Source organism: Phoenix dactylifera, chromosome 4 (assembly GCF_009389715.1).
Source record: "Phoenix dactylifera cultivar Barhee BC4 chromosome 4, palm_55x_up_171113_PBpolish2nd_filt_p, whole genome shotgun sequence".
In the NCBI taxonomy this organism is placed as follows: Eukaryota; Viridiplantae; Streptophyta; class Magnoliopsida; order Arecales; family Arecaceae; genus Phoenix; species Phoenix dactylifera.
Genome location: NC_052395.1, coordinates 22,345,290 through 22,364,152, shown reverse-complemented (window position 1 = coordinate 22,364,152; position 18,863 = coordinate 22,345,290). Strand labels below are relative to the sequence as shown.

The window sequence follows — 18,863 nt, the reverse complement described above, 5'->3', positions numbered from 1 at the left end:
ACCAAGTGAACAAAAGAAAATAATAATACCAAGTGACAGCTTCAAACATGCACCAAAGTGGATTTAGTTTATTGTGCTCTTTTTTGATAACAATTTTACCCTGTTCTGTGTTCGAAAAGATGGTGATAACTAGACAACTATGCTATTAACAAGTGCATCAATTGATGTATGGTAGCACTCCATACATGAAAATTTTTAAGAATAAGATAGCCCCACCGGGGCAGTCACACCCGTAATACAAATATCCACGAGAGACTCCCCTTAATATTATAATTCTTAGGATGAAATGACAGCACTTCTCAAAATTCAAACCAAGATCCTCCCATTTGTTGAAGAAATTATATTATGTACCATATGGCGGTCTTCATTGTGTAGCCCAGCCATCCAGATAAGCATTTGATGGATGGAGCCTGTTGGATTTTTGTTATTTTAAAATAAGATTTGCTTGAAGTGTATATGCTAGCAATTGGGTGCTGCAATAAGTGCAAGGCAGTTACAACTATAACTACGTAAATGCAGTTTCACTCCAAGAGGTGCCAGGTAGTTTTCACAGTTTTTCACACTCCATAAAGGCACCCTTCTCATTCTAAACAGGGGAGATATTATTATTTTTCTATCTATTTGCTGTTACTTTGATCTCTGGTTCAGTTTGAATTCCAGTTTTTACAATCTGTAATTCGAAACAGAGCAGTCTTGTATCCCAAAAACAATATTACTGTGGTTATCCTTATTGCAAACTAGAGGGAGGCAATAATTGTTTGAAAGATAGATTTACAGTCACCTACTACTCTATGGTGAAGCCATTTTCCACTCTTTTTCCCACAATTTTTCAAACAATTATTCAAGTTCGATGGCTTCCTCAAGTTCATCAATCACATCTTTGAATGTTGTACCGCAAGACTTATCCAAACTGGATCATTTTGATGGTAACAACTACAACAGATGGAAGGAGAAGATGGAATTTCTTTTGACCACATTGAAGGTTACACATGTTCTAGAGAACCCTTGTTCTACAATTCCTACAGAAAACCCCACAGAAGACCAACTTACTGTCAAAACGAAATAGGATGAGGATAATTTCTTCTGCCATGGTAATATCCTCAATACCCTCACTGATTCCTTGTTCGATATGTATGCACCAATGAAGTCTGCTAAGGAGATATGGGAGGTGTTGGAGACTAAGTACAAAACAGAGGATTCTGGCAACAAAAGCTACCTTGTAAGTAGTTATTTTGATTTCAAAATGTTTGACAATATGTCTATACTAAACCAAGTTCATGACTTACAACTTATTATTCAGCAAATGAAATCTGATGGCATCCCGGTTGATGAAAAACTCCAAGTGGGTGCAATTATTGCCAAGTTACCACCAAGTTGGAAAGACTACCACAAGTCTCTTAAGAGGGAGTGACAATGACACTCTTGAGACTCTTCAAAGACAACTTCGAATTGAAGAAGAGTCGAGACTTCGAGACAAACTTGAGGAGAATGCAGAAATGACAAAGTTTGCTCATGTTGTTGAAACACACAACCAGAAGGATAAGGAACCACGATTGCAGAACTCTTCCAAAGGGAAGAATAAAAGGAGCAATTTTAGAAAAGGAAAATGTCATTACTGCAAGAAGCAAGGATACTTCAAACATGAGTGTAGACTTCTCAAGAAAAAGGAGCAAGCCAATAATGTTGAAAAAAAACTTGTTATTGTGGTGTCCGAAGTAAACATGGTGGTCAACCAAACTGGTTGGTGGGTGGATACAGGTGCAACTCGTCACATATGTGGAGACAAAAATCTCTTCAAGAAGTATGAGAAAATGAGAGACGAGATCACACTCTATATGGAAAATTCTTCCACTGCGAAAGTAGTTGGAAAAGGGACTACAGAATTGAAGTTCACTTCAGGCAAAATTGTAACTCTGCAGGATATGTATCATGCTCCAGAAATTAGAAAGAACTTAGTGTCTGGTGGTCTTTTGTCAAAGTATGGTTTTAAACTTTTTTTTGAGTCTAATAAGTTTGTACTTAGTAAGAAAGGTGTGTTTGTTGGCAAAGGGTATGCTGACAATGGTATGTTCAAATTGAATTTGATGAATGAAAATATTGCTGCTTATATTGTTGAGTCTTTACCATTATGGTATGCTAGACTAGGTCATGTGGATTATGATTCTATGCAACGTATGATTAAATTGGATTTATTGCTTTCTAATTTGCAAAATAATAAAAGCAAGTATGAAATTTGTGTTAAAATCAAATTAACCAGAAAATCTATTCCAAATGTAAATCGAATTTCCTCAAATTTACTTGAATTAGTACATTCAAATGTATGTGATTTGAATAACAAATTGACAAGAGGTGGTGAAAGATATTTTATCACTTTCATTGATGACCTTTCGAAATATGCTTATGTTTATTTGCTTAGAACAAAAGATGAAGCATTAGATAAGTTTAAGTTGTACAAAGCGGAAGTTGAGAACCTCCTTGAATGCAAAATTAAAATGTTAAGAAGTGATAGAGGGGGGGAATACTTTAATAATGAATTTGATGCATTTTGTGAACATAATGGAATCTTGCATCAAAGGACAGCCCCATATACACCACAACAGAATGGTGTAGCTGAACGAAAGAATAGGACCCTAATGGATATGGTTAATGCCATGTTAGACCATTCTGGTTTACCTAATGATCTTTGGGGTGAGGCAATTCTGTCAGCCACACATATCCTAAACAGAATACCTTCTAAGAAAAGTTTAAAATCATCTTACGAATTTTGGTTTAAACGAAAACCAAATTTGGGTTATTTTAAATTGTGGGGGTGCCTAGCCTATGTTAGGTTGCCTGATCTTAAAAGATCAAAATTAGGACCAAGAACTACTAAATGTGCTTTTGTAGGATATGCCTTAAATAGCAAAGCACATAGTTTTCTAGAGATGGAATCAAATACTATTATTGAATCTAGAGATGCTATATTCTTTGAAAATATGTCCTTCAAAGTGTCTAAATATTTAGATCTAGGTTTATATATTAAAGAAATTTCTCTAGGAAATGATGCTTTGGAGAATTATGAGAACTTGGAAATCAGAAAGTCCAAGAGAATTAAAAAAGCAAAGAGTTTTGGTCCTCATTTTATGACATATCTTGTAGAAGGTAGATCTGATTGTGTTTTGAATGAATATGGTGTTTGTTGTAATATGAAAAATGATCCTACTACATTTGATGAAGCAATGAAATCAAGAGATGCTAACTTTTGGAAGGAAGCTATTAATAATAAAATGGAGTCCATTATGTCAAATAATACATGGAAGCTAGTAGACTTACCTTCAGGTTCTAAACCTATTGGATATAAATGGATTATTAAGAAAAAGTTAAGACCTGATGGATCCATTGACAAGTATAAAGCTAGATTGGTAGCCAAAGGGTTTAGACAATCAAAGGGCATTGATTATTTTGATACCTATGCTCCTGTGGCTAGGATATCTTCTATTAGAGCTCTTATTTCATTAGCCTCCATATGTGACTTCAAAATCCATCAAATGGACATAAAAACAGCATTCCTAAATGGAATTTTGGAAGAAGAAGTATATATGGAACAACCAGAAAGTTTCATAATGCCTGGTCAAGAAAAGAAAGTATGTAAACTGATTAGATCATTGTATGGTCTAAAGCAAGCTCCTAAGCAGTGGCACGAGAGGTTCGACAACATTGTATTATCCGATGGTTTTCAACTAAATGAATCAGATAAGTGCATCTATTCTAAGATGGTTATTAATGATATTGTGATAATATGCTTGTATGTGGATGACATGCTAATTTTTAGCAAGAGTGATTCATGCATTAAAATCACTAAGGATTTTTTGTCATCACATTTTATATGAAAGATATGGGTATTGCAAATACTATTCTTGGTATTAAAATACACCAAATTGATAGGGCATATACAATATCTCAATGTCATTACATTGATAAAGTTCTAAGCAATTTTTCTTATTTGTTTGATAAAGTTTCGAGAGTTCCTTATAATCCCATTTTGAAGCTTGAGATGAATAAAGATCGATGTGTATCTCAACTTGAATACTCAAGAGTGATTGGAAGTTTAATGTATGCAATGTATTGTACTCGGCCATACATAGCATTTGCCGTGGGCAAAGTAGATACACAAGCTATCCAAGCATTGAGCATTGGAAAGCAATTTCTATTGTATTGGGTTATTTGAAAGGAACTAGATCCTATGCACTGTACTATGGAGGAAGTCCTTATGTAATAGAAGGATATAGTGATGCTAACTGAAATTGCATAGGTGATGGATCTAAATCTACAAGTGGATGGATACTCACTCTTGGTGGAGCTGCTATTTCTTGGGGATCCAAGAAACAGACTTGCATAACTCACTCTACTATGGAGTTCGAGTTAGTGGCTTCGAAAGCAGCTGGGAAAGAGGCTGAGTGGTTGAGAAACCTTTTGATAGACTTGCCAATATGGCCAAGTCCGATGCCTCCAATTTCAATACAATGTGATAGTCAAGCCACATTATCAAGGGTATATAGCAAGTCTTACAATGGAAAGTCAAGACACGTAAGTCTTAGACACAAACTATAAGACAATTATTAGAAGAAGAAACAATCACAGTGGACTACGTTAAATCGTGCATGAACTTGGCAGATCCTTTGACAAAAGGCCTAAACAAGGATCTGATTCGTAAAACTTGTTTTGAAATGGGTCTACGACCATTGGAATAAGACCACCAAAAGATGGCAACCTTACCCATGCTCTGGGTTCAAAGGGTAAGAACAAGTCTTGAGGGTAATACTTGTAGCACTTCTTGAAGACCCATGCAGAAATGAATGGTAAGTGCTAATCCTGTAATTAAATGGAAAGGTTGAGTTTAACTCTTAATGGGTTCGCATAAAAGGTGTAATTATCTACAGAAACACCTAGAAGAACTCACCTATGTGAGTGTAAAGTCAGGCCGCTTTTGTCGGGGTTTGGTCAACCACCTATAGCACTCATAAAGTCGGGATAATGTGCATGGCTATCAACGCGTGACTGAGAAGAACAATAGAGATTATGGTGTTGGTATGTGCAGATTTTTCAGTTGTATCATAAAGTACGTTAGTTCAAGGACTTCATGTCTACTAGCATACTGATGTAACTTTGAGAGTCTTGCTCTACGTGAAAGTTTAAACTCTAAAAGTACTTTCATTTATGTATCAACATCTTGTATCACAGCTAATTTATTTTAAAATAAGTGGAGGATTGTTGGATTTTTGTTATTTTAAAATAAAATTTGCTTGAAGTGAATATGCTGGTAGTTGGGTGCCACAATAGGTGCAAGGCAGTTACAACTATAACTGCATAAATGCAGTTTCACTCCAAGAGGTGCCAGGTAGTTTTTACAGCCTTTCACACTCCATAAGGCATCCTTCTCATTTAAAATTGGGGAGATATTATTATTTTTATATCTATTTGCTGTTACTTTGATCTCTGGTTCAGTTTGAATTTTAATTTTTGCAATCTGTAATTCGAAACAGAGCAGTTTTGTATCGTGAAAACAATATTACGGTAGTTATCCTTATTGCAAACTAGAGGGAGGCAATAATTATTTGAAAGATCGATTTACAGTGGCCTACTGTTTTATGGTGAAGCCATTTTTCACTCTTTTCCTAACAAAGCCTATGGTGTGGTGCACCAAGCGCACGTGGCTTAGAATATAATTTCTCCATTTGGAGATTCGGAGAGACTGTCCGAAGACTGAGAGTAATATTTAGGTTGTCATACGTGAGATTCGTGTAACTAAATCTTCACCGTATGCTCTGGATCTTTATCGTACACTGCTCTGGATGCGACATTGCCAGGCGTCTTAGTTGGATTGGACTGGGCCGTCGGACAATTTAGTGGACCCAAACGGCGAACTGGAGAGATTTGGAGATCTCGGCCTATTGAGATCCAGCTGCTGTATTTGCGCTTTCCTCTTCTCTCGATCACTCGCGCGGCGGTTCATGGCGTCTCCCTTCTCTCCAGGGCTTCTCCTCCTACGCCTATTGAGAACAGCGCGATCTCGGCATCACCCTCTTCCCTCCTCCTCCTCCTCCCCCTCCTATTTCCCTCGCCGACGCTCTGCGCTTCTTGAAGCTTCCGTTAATCTCGATCTCGGCGGCCGCGATGGCGGTTTCCTCTCCTCCTCGAGGGCTACCATGCCTCTCATATCGCCATCGGTTTATAGGGTTTTCTTCTCGACTCGGACCTCGGAGCTCGACGAAGCGCAGGGACCGGCTGTCATAGATTACCGGTGCGTGGTCTACTTCTTGCCATGGAATGTTTACGATTTTTCTAGGGTATTCTTCCCTTCCTTCGGCGAAACAGCTGGAGGTTTATGGTTTGTCGATGCAACGTTAGGATTTTGCAGTGAAATTTCGTGGACTTCTATTCACTACGGAATTGGATATGATATATCTTCTTGAGATCATTCTGCTTCTAATTTGCTCTTCAGATTAGGGCTTTTCTTGTTTTTTTTAGTCTTTAAACTACGTATGCGCGGAACTTTACTTAATTGGGAGTTCTAAATTTTTTTATACATTATTTTTTTTGAGATTTTCTTCTCCTTTTTGTCCAAAATTTGGAACTTTTATGAGAGGTTTCGTATCTTACTCCACTTTTTTCAAAGCTTTGTCTTAATCAAATTATTTTGAAATGATTTTGGATAAGGTATAAGCGAATTTTGAAACATTTTAAAAATTTTCTCTTTTTTTGAGTAATTTTTTATTTCTTGCCAGGTCTCTTCTGTCAGAGGATGAGTTTCATAGGTTGGCAGATGCTACGATACACGATTTGCAAGAAAAATTCGAGGTAATTCGCATCATTAAGCTATAGAGATTAATATTCGTTTTTTTATTTTTTGTTGGCAATTCTATTGCCAGAATATTGTTCTTATCAGGGCTTAAACTTTTGCTTTGCTTATGTGGATAAAATTTTAGCTATTAAGTCTCAGAAGTCTACGATTTTCGTCCCTTGGCAGGAGTATGGTGACTCTGTCCAAATAGATGGTTATGATATAGACTACGGGGTGAGATGAGATAAATTTCTCGAATTTGTGCTTATCTGGAAGCTTTTCCCTACTTAGTTTTAATTTGGTCCGTTGCTTTATATTTGAGCAGAATCAGGTTTTGACATTGAAGCTAGGGAGTTTGGGCACATATGTTATAAACAAGCAAACTCCAAACAGACAAATCTGGATGTCTTCACCAGTAAGGTATTGTTCTCTATCTAACCTTTAGATATTATTGTTACCTGTTCAATGCTTTGGCATGTAATCATGTGTAGCTTCCAGGAATAAAGTTTGAGAGAAAAGAAAGACTATTTCATCAAGTACCAAATTGAGTCCTAGACTTACTGGTTTTGTTTTTATGTCTACAGTCCCACTATTTACTCTCTTCATAGTTTCATTATTCTAAACTTAGCAACATAAGCTATCTGCTTCTGTGGTTTCATGGCTCTTCACAGTGTTTGCCAGTTTTCAGTTTTGAAGCATTGGTTTCTCGAACTCTTTGAGCGAGCAGGCATAATATACAAGGATTTTCTGACTGTGATGGATTATCAAGGTTGGAAAAGGTTTTTGGTGCCAAAATGGCAAATCTTGTCATGTTCTTATTGTTCAACAGATGGCATTTGAATTGGATGATGGTAGTGAGGAGGATTCATGAAACAAATGCTATAAAAGATATACTTATCATAGAAATGGAACTTGTGGCGGAATAACATGCTGTTATGAGCAAATGAATTTGGAGAGTGGTATGAGAGCAATGGTCCATGAATGGTTACCATTTAAATATTCCAAGGAGTAGATACCTGTAAAGCATCCCCTGCTAAGGAAACAAATGTAAAATAACGATGAAGGTTCATGAATAGATATTCTAATATTAAAATATGGTGATATAGGGGTTCATTGGTTTATATCATGGCATTAAGAAGACCATATAAGGTGTGCACAAAATTGATAGATAAGAGTATGGTTTGTCAGAGAGGCATTAAAGGTGCGAAAGGCAATAAGGTAACAATGGGCATTGATTTGCAGGTGGCCTCTGCTATAGAGGAAGTGCTGGACTATAGCATTTACTCAGAAAATAGAAAAAGAATTGTTTGAACTTTGAACTGTGTAGACAGCATTTTCTAAAAGATGGTCTTTTTTCTTCTTTGATTGATATTGGATGGGGATGGGGGGACAGAATGGTGGATTTCTTAGCTTATCAATGAGCTAAAATTGTTTTGTACCATTTTGAGTGAGGGACTGGTAAACTGCCAAGGGCACATAGACTTGGATTTTTTCGCTCTCCTTTCATAGTGCATTTGGTAAGTTTTTAGTTGAGCATATTCCAAAATGAGATGTTTATCCTTGATGAATAGGTGGGCTATTTTGGGGAGAATGGGGATGGCAAGATCAAATCTTGTTTTGTTGTTAGTATAACTCATGTGCGTGGGTAAATTATTTAAGAGATTTGTAATGCGCTATGCAATTTATGTTTTTGCATAGTCTCATTCTATTTTCAGGCTGCTTGCCTTGTAAAATCTTTGTACAAGATAGATCTAGATGTTTATACTCATTTGGAAATGCTGTGGAGCAAGTGTGCCTAGGAAGCATCTTTTCCATGGTAGAAGAGCTGCTAAGAGCTTGGAGAGAGAAATGGAAGAATCATAGAGTAAAAGCTTTTATGTTCGAAGACCATCATGGCCTTAAGAAACCAAGGAGATTGAGGATTTTTTTTTTTTAAACTCTCGTCGAACTGGGTAGAGGGATCAAGTCTCCCATTTTAAACCTAGAGTTTTAGTAGCCTCCATGAGGCTCTTTCTTATTATATGCATCACTTGGGACCTCTTTGTAGTTTGCAGCTTCCACTTATTTTGATATTTTTTATATGTTCTGTGTCATGAAATGAGAATGGATGAAACCAATTTACTGTAATGTAGTCGCATGCCTCAATTTCACAGAAATCAAGATACGTGTAAATTGATTTTCAGATTCGATATGACCTAGAATTATCATTTTATGCTTCCTGTCTTATATCATGTTTGTGTACTTCTTTAAAGTGTTTGTTGTGCTCTATTATTATAATGTTACAGCATGTACATATGTCGCAATACTGCTGCTAAGGCCAACATCTTAAACAGATTCCATGCAGTCAAATTGAATGCCAATATGGAACATAAGTACATGTATAGAGCATCTAACTTTTCGCCCCTTGAGGTCCACAATGTTGGGTTTCTCATCATCTTTCATTGTGCTGCTTAATCTGAAGGAAGCTTATTGTAGATTTATATGGATGATAGATAACAGATATGAAGGTGGAAAAGACCAAAGGGAGAAACTACATGGATTTGAAAAGTTCCTTTCATGTTGTTTGCAAGTCCAAGAGGGGAAGGAAAGTTGATTCTTTCTAAATGAACTTTCTTCTACCAGTGTTTGCTAAGTAGCTTTGCCAGATTGTTTTGTTTTGTATGGCAAAGGAATAAAGGTAAATAAAGCAAAATCATTTTCTACACTGCTATTTAATGCCTTAAATAGGGAGTGAAGATTTTCAACATCATTCTGTTTGAAACATTTTTCATTCTGGATATGAATTCCAGGATTACATATATGTGCCTTTCCATTCTCTTCATTCTTATCTTCTTTTGCCAGTTCTTCTTCTAATTCCGCTTCTTATGCCTGATGCCGGTTGGTTATGTTCTTCTTAATTCATTTTTGCAGTGGGCCAGCAAGGTTTGATTGGGATGTGGCAACGAAGTCGTGGATATATAGGCGGAATAAAGTGAATCTTTTGCAACTTCTGGAAGAAGAACTGGGGCAGCTATGTGGTAAACCCATTGATCTTTCTTGAGTCAACAATATTTACCCTGAAAACGAGCATAAATTTGATCGACTTTTCTGGCAATAGACGCACTTGTAAAACAAAAAAAGGTCTCGACTTTTTTGAGTTAAAAATTTTTTATTTTTTTGGTTCAACTAGTCAATCAAATGTATATTGACATGGTCAGCAGCCTGCATTGTTATCATTTGGCAGCAAACAAGTTGTCAGCTATCATACTTGGGAGTAGGAAGTCATGTCCAGCGGTACTTTAAATGATGATGGGAAAACTAATTCTGATTTTTGTTCATCCAATGCTGTAAGGCCCAAGTGGCTTGATGTTGTCCCACCTCTTCTTCATTGATCTTTCACAGCTTGAGGGATGAAACATCAAGAGTCTCACCAGACTTGCTGGATATCTGTGCCTTGGGTTACTTTTGCTTTTTTATTGGGGTAGGTCCAGTGTGGTTTGAACCAGTTGTTCCTTGTTCGTTAAATAGGAGCAAACATCATTGCTGAAGGGCCATTACAAGATATATTGGAATGTTTGAAGGTTATTGATCTTCCATACAAATAAATTGCCATACAAAGTCATGGTATTCGTGCCGAGCTTGGCAAATATTAGAACACTTGCAATCCCAGTTAAGAGTGATATAGTTTCAGGCCGCATTATATATCCACGGTATGTAGAAGATTTTGAGTTAGCTTCAACTCTGTTATTTGGGTAGTTATCAAAGAGCATTGGAATTTCGGCTCTCAATAAGAATAGGAGTTTGATGGTGGGATCAACGGGAAGCTCATTCCATCCCTTGGGATCCCCTTGAAGGACAGCATAAAATGGACCAAGTAACTAAAGCGAAAATCTGCTTGCTACTAGAAAGTAAAGTTTAAGGTGGGGATCCTAATGATTTTATCTGGACAACTACGTACAAGTTAGCGGGTAAGATATAATCTTTCAAGCGGTAATTGTTATAGAATACATAATGGCTTTGATATTTCTATTTTTTTTAAAAACCCTCTTATAGATCTTTTTGAGTCCTGTGGGGTCGGGGTCGACCCTGCAATCTTCTGTCTTCTTCTCCTATCTCCCTCTCTGTCCCATGGGCGATTTTTTCTCTTCCCCTTTCTGCCAGATCCAGGAGATCATTCCCAAAGAGGCCCTAATAGTGCAAGAACATATTTATTCATGCTGCAGGAGATATAAAGATAGTTGCTGCAGTTGATGCAGATCATGTGGATGGGGAATAATGGTAATGAGATCCTGTTCAAGCTTCAGTAGAGGACGCAAGGATGGCGATTAAATAATTTGGTAAATGGTTTGGACCTTATGATTCTGGAAAAAAGAGAGAGAGATAACCCGGTGCAACACCTTAGAGAAGGCGGGTATTGGTGTCATGCGACCTATTCATCCAGGCCAGGCTCGGACCATTCTCAGCCAATAAAGTGTAATTAAAATTTGTGAGATTTGGACACGGCCCGGTTTTTGTACCTATTTTCAGGCCCGAGCCTACTTTTTTTTTTTTTTTGGTACATTGGCGGTTCACACACAATGGACGTGAGTACAGCCTAAAAAGTCAGGCAATAAAAGACAATGCAATGGAGCTAAAACATAATCATGGTTCTCCCAGATAAAATCTCTGGAGTGATGAGCTACATAAGATGCCACCCAATCCGCCGCATTGTTGGCCTCTCTGAACACATGAATAGCTCGAGAGGCGCCGCATTCGTCTAAGAGACGACGAATGTCATGGAGCAATCCTATTCCTTTGACAGCAATCTCCAGACCCTGGATCCCCTTGATCACCATCACGAGGTTCCCCTTAACACTACCGTCGAAATTTACCTTAAGAAAACCAGAAAGTGGGGGCTCCTAGGAAACAAGCATAATCCTGGACGCTACTAGAGCAGAATGAGAGCTCCATATTTCTCTAGCCAACCCAAGGGATAACGACGCAATAGTGTCAAGGACCTCCGCCGCATGAAGTAGGACTCTTTCCACCACCACTCTCGGATGCGCACTCCGATCCTCAAATAGTCGGGCATTCCTATCTAGCTAGCAATGGTAAGCTAGATAGGCTGCCCGAGTTGGCTACTCTAGAAGTCCAGGTCGCCGAGAAGACTCAACCAGGAAGGTCAGGAAGTCCTTTGTCGATATCCATCCCGGATGCAGCTCCGCTGAGGTTGGGACACACTCCCATATCATAGCAGCCTGCTAGCAGCCAAAAGGAACATGGGGGATAATCTCCTCCGCCTCCTAACAGGCCTAGCAACTCGAAGAGATGTCCATCCCCCACCGTGCTAACACTTCCATGGTGGGCAGACATCCCCATGCCACCTTCTAGACAAACAAGGCCACGCGGGGGTGGATGCGCAGCCTCTAAATCCACCTCCCCTCAATCTGCTGCACTGTAGTCCTCCTGAATAGCTCAAGAAGCTCCCGGGTCCGCACCTTTGGTCAGCCAGTCCTGCCCCACACCCTCCTATCCTCCGCCTCGCCTACCGGGATCAGCACTACCAGCACCCACTCTGCGAGATGTCCTCCAAATGCCTGACGTACAAGGTCCACATCCCAATCTCGCTCACCATGGGCAAACAGGTCACTGATCTTGCACCTCTCCAGCTTGCCCAGGTCAACGTAGGTGGGCCATCTGCTCAAAGGTACATCAGACAGCTAACAGTCCCCCAAAGCATCCACTTCATGCCAATCACCAATCTTCCATCTGATCTCCGGCGTGAGAGCATATCTCCCTCTAAAGAAAGGAGCTATGCCGACCCACGCAAAACACCGTTAGATCCACCGGATCACCATACTTGGCCCTCATCAGAGAAACCCAAAGACTCGCCAGCTCCAATATAAAACTGACAGCCATCCTCGTAGCGAAGACCTCCCATCGCTCGATAAAGGAGTGGATCCCCATACCACCATATCTGGTCAGTTGGTAAACCGTGTCCCACGCTAGTAAGTGGACACCCCTGCTGCTCCCCTGCCTCCTCCAGATGAAATCCCTGAAAGAACGCTCCAACCACCGTAGCGTTGCAATGGGCACCAAGATGTCGGATAAGAGGTAGATAAAGACTCAGCTAAGAATTGACTGTACCAAAGTGATCATACCTATCATAGACAATGAGCTCGCCTATGTTGGCAGGAGGCAGGGCGAGCGGGCCCGCGCCCCCCGTCACGAGCGGGCCAGCCCCCCCCCCCCCCCCCCCCGCGCCCCCTATCGCGAGCGGGCCCGATGACTGGGCCGCGACCCATGAATGGGGCGCGAAGGCCTCAGTTGTGCAGGGCCCGCAGGCCCATCTCGCATTGGGGCCGCAGGCTCTGATGCTTTCGGGCCAGAAGGCTGGCCCGCGGGCCCGTGCCCCCCAGGCCCAGGCTGGTGGGGGGTCACAGGACATGGCGACGTGTAGTCCGTGTGCCCAGCTAGCCTCTGGCCTAGGGGACAGACTTGAGCCGGCTCCTCTGGCCCAGGATGAGCCGACCTGGGATGGAGGCCCTATGACAGGCCCTTTCCGGTATAGCCCACCCTGTCAGGAGTTGGCGGCTGGTCTGGGGTTCCCGCAGGTCGGTGGTCAGGACCCTCCCATGGTGGGTATGCCGAGTGAGACTCGGCTCTGGGATGCTCATGCGGGTCTCGGAAGTGGACCAGAGGGGGTTTTTCGCTTTGGCCCGCCTGTCCTCACTGCAGGTGTGTTGGAGGATGCTACCCTAGGTAGGTGCTTGGTGGGGGGCCACCCCTCCCCACACATGGAGGGGAGCATGGCCGCTGCACTGCCACCAGGAGTGGGGATGGACCACTCTACCGCCACCCAGCGGGTTAGGGCAGTTGTTATGGGGCTCGTAGCCGCACCTGGTGGAGTGGAGGAGGAGCGAGGCTACCTGGGCGCTGAGCCTAAGGATGGTCCCGCGACTTTAGGAGAGGATGAGTCTGAAGCCGACTATGTGGACTGTGATCCATGATGATTCTTTCTTGGAATTGTAGGGGGCGGCCAAGCCGTCCTTCATGTCTTCGTTCAAACGATTGGTGCAGATCCACTGTCCGGAGATCTGTTTCCTTTGTGAGATCCAATTATCTGGTGAGGGGCTTAGCCGATTGAGGCGGCGTATGGAGAGGGATTGGGAGACCTATGCAGTTGACTCCCAGGGGTTGTCGGGAGGGATTTTGGTTCTGTGGAGGCGGGGTGTGGCGACGATTGATATCTTCCACAACTGCTCTCAACAAGTAATCATGGTCATATCAAGACCCGACGCTGTTCCATGGGTACTGTGTGGTGTATACGCGAGCACGGACCACCGGGTTAGGAGAGTCCTTTGGCAGGAGATCACCAACCTGACCGCCCAGGGTATTCCGACGGTAGTGATTGGTGACTTCAACTGTATTCTGAGTGAGGATGAGAAGCGAGGGGGCGCTGCCTTTACGGATCGAGTGGACAGGAGGGAGTTCCGTGACTTTGTGTCGCGGAACGGCCTGGTAGACTTAGGTTTCTCTGGACCACAGTTTACTTGGTGCAATAATCTGCTGGGCAGTGCTAGGGTTTGGGAACGATTAGACAGGGCTTTTGCATCCCCTGATTGGATCCTCCGATTTCCCTCTGGCCGGGTCAGCCACCTGCCTCGGATAGCCTCGGACCATTGCCCATTGCTACTCTCCACCTCACCGGGTCTTACGCATCACAGCCCCTTCCGCTTTGAGAAGGTTTGGCTGTCGTACCCCCAGTCTTGGAATATTGTTCGCGATGCGTGGCGGGTCCCGGTGCATGGTGATCCCATGCAACGGGTCTCACGCAAACTCGAGTTGACTAAAAGGCGCCTTCGCCGATGGAACCGTGAGGTTGTGGGTAATATTTTCCAACGATTGGAGGGCGTAGAGTCCTCGATCGCCGAGTTGCAAAGGAAGGAAGACCTAGGGGGTATGCTCCCAGAGGACGATATGGTTGATCTCCGGGGACTGCTCGCGACTCACCACTCGTTGTTACATCAATATGAGATTTTCTGGCGTCAGAAATCCCGCGTGCAGTGGGTAAGCGAGGGAGATCGTAATACTAGGTTCTTCCATCGGACTACGGTTATACGGAGACGGAGGAGCATGATTCACTCTCTGCAAGATGGGTCCGGACATCGAGTAGAGAGCGAGCCTGCCATCCGTCAGGTCTTACTCGACTTTTTCCGTACTAGATGGACGGCGGATGAGGAGGCCAGTGATGGGGACCGCCCTCTGAGGTGGATGTGGGTATTCGTGATGCTGAGAGTGTAGCCTTGATCCGGCCGGTGTCGGCGCTGGAGGTACAGGAGGCAGTCTGGGCCTTGACTCCGGACAAGGCCCCTGGACCTGATGGTTTTCCCCCTTTCTTCTTTCGGCAGTACTGGAGTATTATCCGACTAGCGGTGGTGGAGGCTATTCAGTGCTTCTTTACCCAGGCAGCCATGCCTGTGAGCTGGAAGGCTACCTTCATCACGCTTATTCCTAAGCGTCAGAATGCAACCGAGCCCTGTCACTTTCGTCATATTAGCTTGTGCACAACCTTATACAAGGTTGTGGCAAGAATTATGGTAGGCAGGATGAAGCCCCTCTTACCTGACATCATTAGCCAGGAGCAGGGGGCTTTTGTGGCTGGCAGAAATATTTCTCACAATGTTATGTTGGCCCAGAAAATGATGTGGGATCTTCGGCGAGCTTCGAAGCGGCACAGCCTAATGGCAGTCAAGTTGGATATGGAGCGGGCTTATGATAGGATCAGGTGGAGGTTTCTTCAGCGGGCGTTGAAGGCTTACGGTTTTCCGAGGCAGTGGACTGATTGGGTGATAGGGTGTATCCGTGGGCCAAAATTTTCTATCTTGGTCAACGGCACACCGTCATCCTTCTTTGAGTCCACTTTAGGATTACGACAGGGATGTCCCTTATCCCCTTACTTGTTTATTATCTGTGCTGATATCTTATCTCGGTCTTTGGAGAGGGTGTGCGCTTGCCGGGAGCTGGAGGCCTATACCCCAGCCCCGGGGGCTCGACCTATCTTTCATTTACTTTTTGCTGATGACTGTCTTCTTTTGACCAGGGCACGGACTTCAGACGCTCGGATTCTCCGCAGGGTGGTGGTAGACTATTGCGCGGCATCCGGCCAGAGAGTGAATTTGCTTAAGTCTACCATTTCTTTCAGCTCCAGCACGGAGAGCAGAGTCAGACAGGAGATCAGAGGGATACTGCAGATACCAGAGCAGGAGGGGGCGCTCACCTACCTAGGTGTTCCTATTACTGGCCGGAGGCTACGGGTGGTGGAGTGCTCGGGTCTGGTGCAGCGAGTCCAGAGCAGGCTGGAGGGCATCCTCCCTATCCATAATGGGGAGAGTGACACTGGTTAGAGCGGTGCTGGGATCCATACCGGTGTATCTTATGGCCAACACAGTGGTTCCGAAGACGATTCTATTGAGGATCAATCTTCGGAGCAGCAGCAGACGATTCTATGCTTAGAGAAGCTCTAAAAAGCAAGGACTGATTAGACGCCTTCTTCGGAGCTTCTTGTGGGGGTCATACGGTGGAGGTCACGGAGTGCACCTGGTGGCATGGGAGCAGGTGTGCCTTCCTACCGGCGAGGGTGGCTTGGGGGTGCAGTCCCTCATAGTGAGGCGCGAGGCGCTCCTTGCTCGGCACGTGGCTCGGTTCTTGTTAGAGCCACATGGCCTCTAGAGTCAGGTGATGGCAGCTAGATATGGTCGGGGGGTTTCAGTGGCGGCGGGGGGGGGGGGGGCGTCGAGTCTCCTTCATGTGGCGCGAGATCAGGAGGTACATGCCATCTGTATTGGCGCATACCAGGTGTTTGATTGGAGATGGCCGGAGTATTGATGTGACCGGCGATTCATGGGTGGACTCCCTTCCCCTGAGTTGCTGGCCGACTATGGTTCACACCGAGGCAGTGGAGGGGCTACGGGTGTGTGACCTCCTAGTTCTAGGAGGGGCAGAGTAGGATGAGGCCAGACTCAGGTTGTTGTTTGGGGCACACCTAGCTGCGAGGATTCGGTCCCTTCCGTTACCCGGATGTGGGGGGCCGGACATCAGGGTGTGGGGCACCTCGAGCCGGGCCAGTGTCAGATTAGGAGATCTCTCCCGCATTATTCCGGCGGAGCACGAGCCGTGGCCGGACTGCACCTGGACTTGGAGGTCGGGTCTTCACCCGAGGGTAGCTCTCTTCCTATGGAAGATATGCTGGGACCGCCTTCCGACGAGAGCCGAGCTGAGCAGGCGTGGCTGGGGGGTCCCGGTAGAGTGTGAGACGTGTGGAGCTGAGGAGTCAGTGGACCATGTGCTCTTCCAGTGTACATGGGCGAGGGCGATATGGCAGTGACTGGGATCCCGCAGGGAGCGCGGAGTGCGCGACTACAGTTTCTCAGGGTGATATGACAATGATTAGCCAGTTCACAAACTTGCGAGGAGGGTATCAGAGCGACTTGCACAGCATATCAGATTTGGTTGGCTAGGAACCCTCGTACTCTTGACGAGCGCAGGATGTCACCGAGGTTTGTGGCAGAGCTTGCTCGGGCACAGGCCACAGAGATCAGGCCCACCCTACCTACAGACAGACCTTTGACAGCTTGGGATACCTGGGGCTCCTCTCTTGCTTCGGCAGCTCCTCGGATGGTGTTTTTTACCTGGGAGCCCCCACCCCCGAGCTTCCTCAAGGTCAACTTCGATGGGTCGGTTTTGGATGGCGGCACACGTGGCGGTGTTGGTTGTCATACGGGACTCGCACGCTAGGGCGGTAGCTGCAGGTGGCTGCCAGTTGTTTGATACATCGGTCCCCGGAGCAGAGCTGCGTGCAGCCTGGGCAGGCCTTCGTCATGCACGGATTGTGCTGCGGGCCAGCTCGATTATGTTAGAGGGTGACTCGGCCACTGTCATCGGGTGGATTCAGAGGGGTTGAGGGGTGGGGGCACAGACCACCCCTTGATCCGCGATATTGTGGTGATGATGAGAGATGGGATGGCCATCCAGGCCAAGCATGTATTCAGGGAGGCCAACGGGGCAGCCGATTGGGTAGCTGCCTACGTAGCCCACCATTCGGGGTATGCTTTTTGGTCGGAGGAGGGGGAGTTGCTATTGGCACTCCGTGAGTTACTGTATTTTGATCTTATTGGGTGTATTCACACACGTACTGTATGAAGCACCTGTTTTAAGCAAAAAAAGAAAAAAAAAAAAAAGAAAAAAGGCTAGAGCCTACTTCTAGCTTCAGGCCGAATCTCAAGCTTCTTTATTTTTTTATGGAAAAAATATAAAATGTGAAAGAAAAGAGGGGTTGTATAAGAAAAAAAAAAGAGAGAGAGAGAGAGGCGAAGGGAGAGAAGAGGAAGCGGATGGAAGAGGTGAATGAGGAGAAGGACGATCACAGAAGTTCGGGCCAACCAAAATCAGAGTTTACCCTCTTTAGTAGGCGAGCTCATATTTTAGGTTAGCTAATTTTTGGGCTTAAAATCTATATCCAAGTCCATCCAAAATACTTTGTGCTTGAGCAAACTGAACAAACCATCCAGCTTGTGAACAGAACTACTTGCATATGAGAGAAGATGCGAATAGATATCTATCTTTTATTCAGTAGTAAATCTTTTTTCTCTACATGTTGCGCATGCATTTCCACTACGTCTGAAGGATAACATCTGAGCTTCATTACCTGTCTATGTTCCCACAAGAAAAAGTATCTCAACCTAGTTGCAGACCTGAGAACCTCCTCTTTTCTCTCTCTCTCTCTCTCTTCTTTTATATAAAAAAGAGATAAAAAGGAAAAAGAAGTTGCTCCCGTCTGTATTCTAAATTTAGAATGTCTCCTCAGTCGGAATAAAAAGTTAGGATGTTTAACATCCCCAACCGTCCATCCCATCTCTTGACCAAGTGACAACCGAGCGATCGTATTTAAATTTCCCAAGAAGGAATACTAGCCTTCTAATAAATGACGAACTTCTGTCCATTTTAACTGACTGCCGGCTCACGATTGCTGGGACAAAAATCATCTTCAAATTCAAGATAAAAAAAAAAAAAAAAAACATGTACA

General features: G+C 43.8%; 1 protein-coding gene across 2 annotated transcripts; it reads left to right on the top strand.

Moving 5' to 3' along the window:
* The first annotated feature begins 5,912 nt into the window (after nt 1–5,912).
* LOC103706570 (frataxin, mitochondrial) lies at nt 5,913–10,172 on the top strand. 2 transcript variants are annotated; one of them, XR_005511684.1, is made up of 6 exons: nt 5,913–6,280; nt 6,765–6,837; nt 7,007–7,054; nt 7,146–7,240; nt 9,313–9,497; nt 9,731–10,172. XR_005511684.1 is itself a non-coding variant. In XM_039125865.1 (5 exons), the coding sequence occupies exons 1-5, from the start codon at nt 5,991–5,993 to the stop codon at nt 9,858–9,860; spliced, it is 636 nt and encodes a 211-aa protein (XP_038981793.1). In that variant the 5' UTR covers nt 5,919–5,990; the 3' UTR covers nt 9,861–10,172. The 2 variants fall into 2 exon arrangements, 1 of the variants encoding a protein (XP_038981793.1); XM_039125865.1 differs by lacking the exon at nt 9,313–9,497 and having other exon boundaries at nt 5,919–6,280.
* Nucleotides 10,173–18,863: the final 8,691 nt, after the last annotated feature.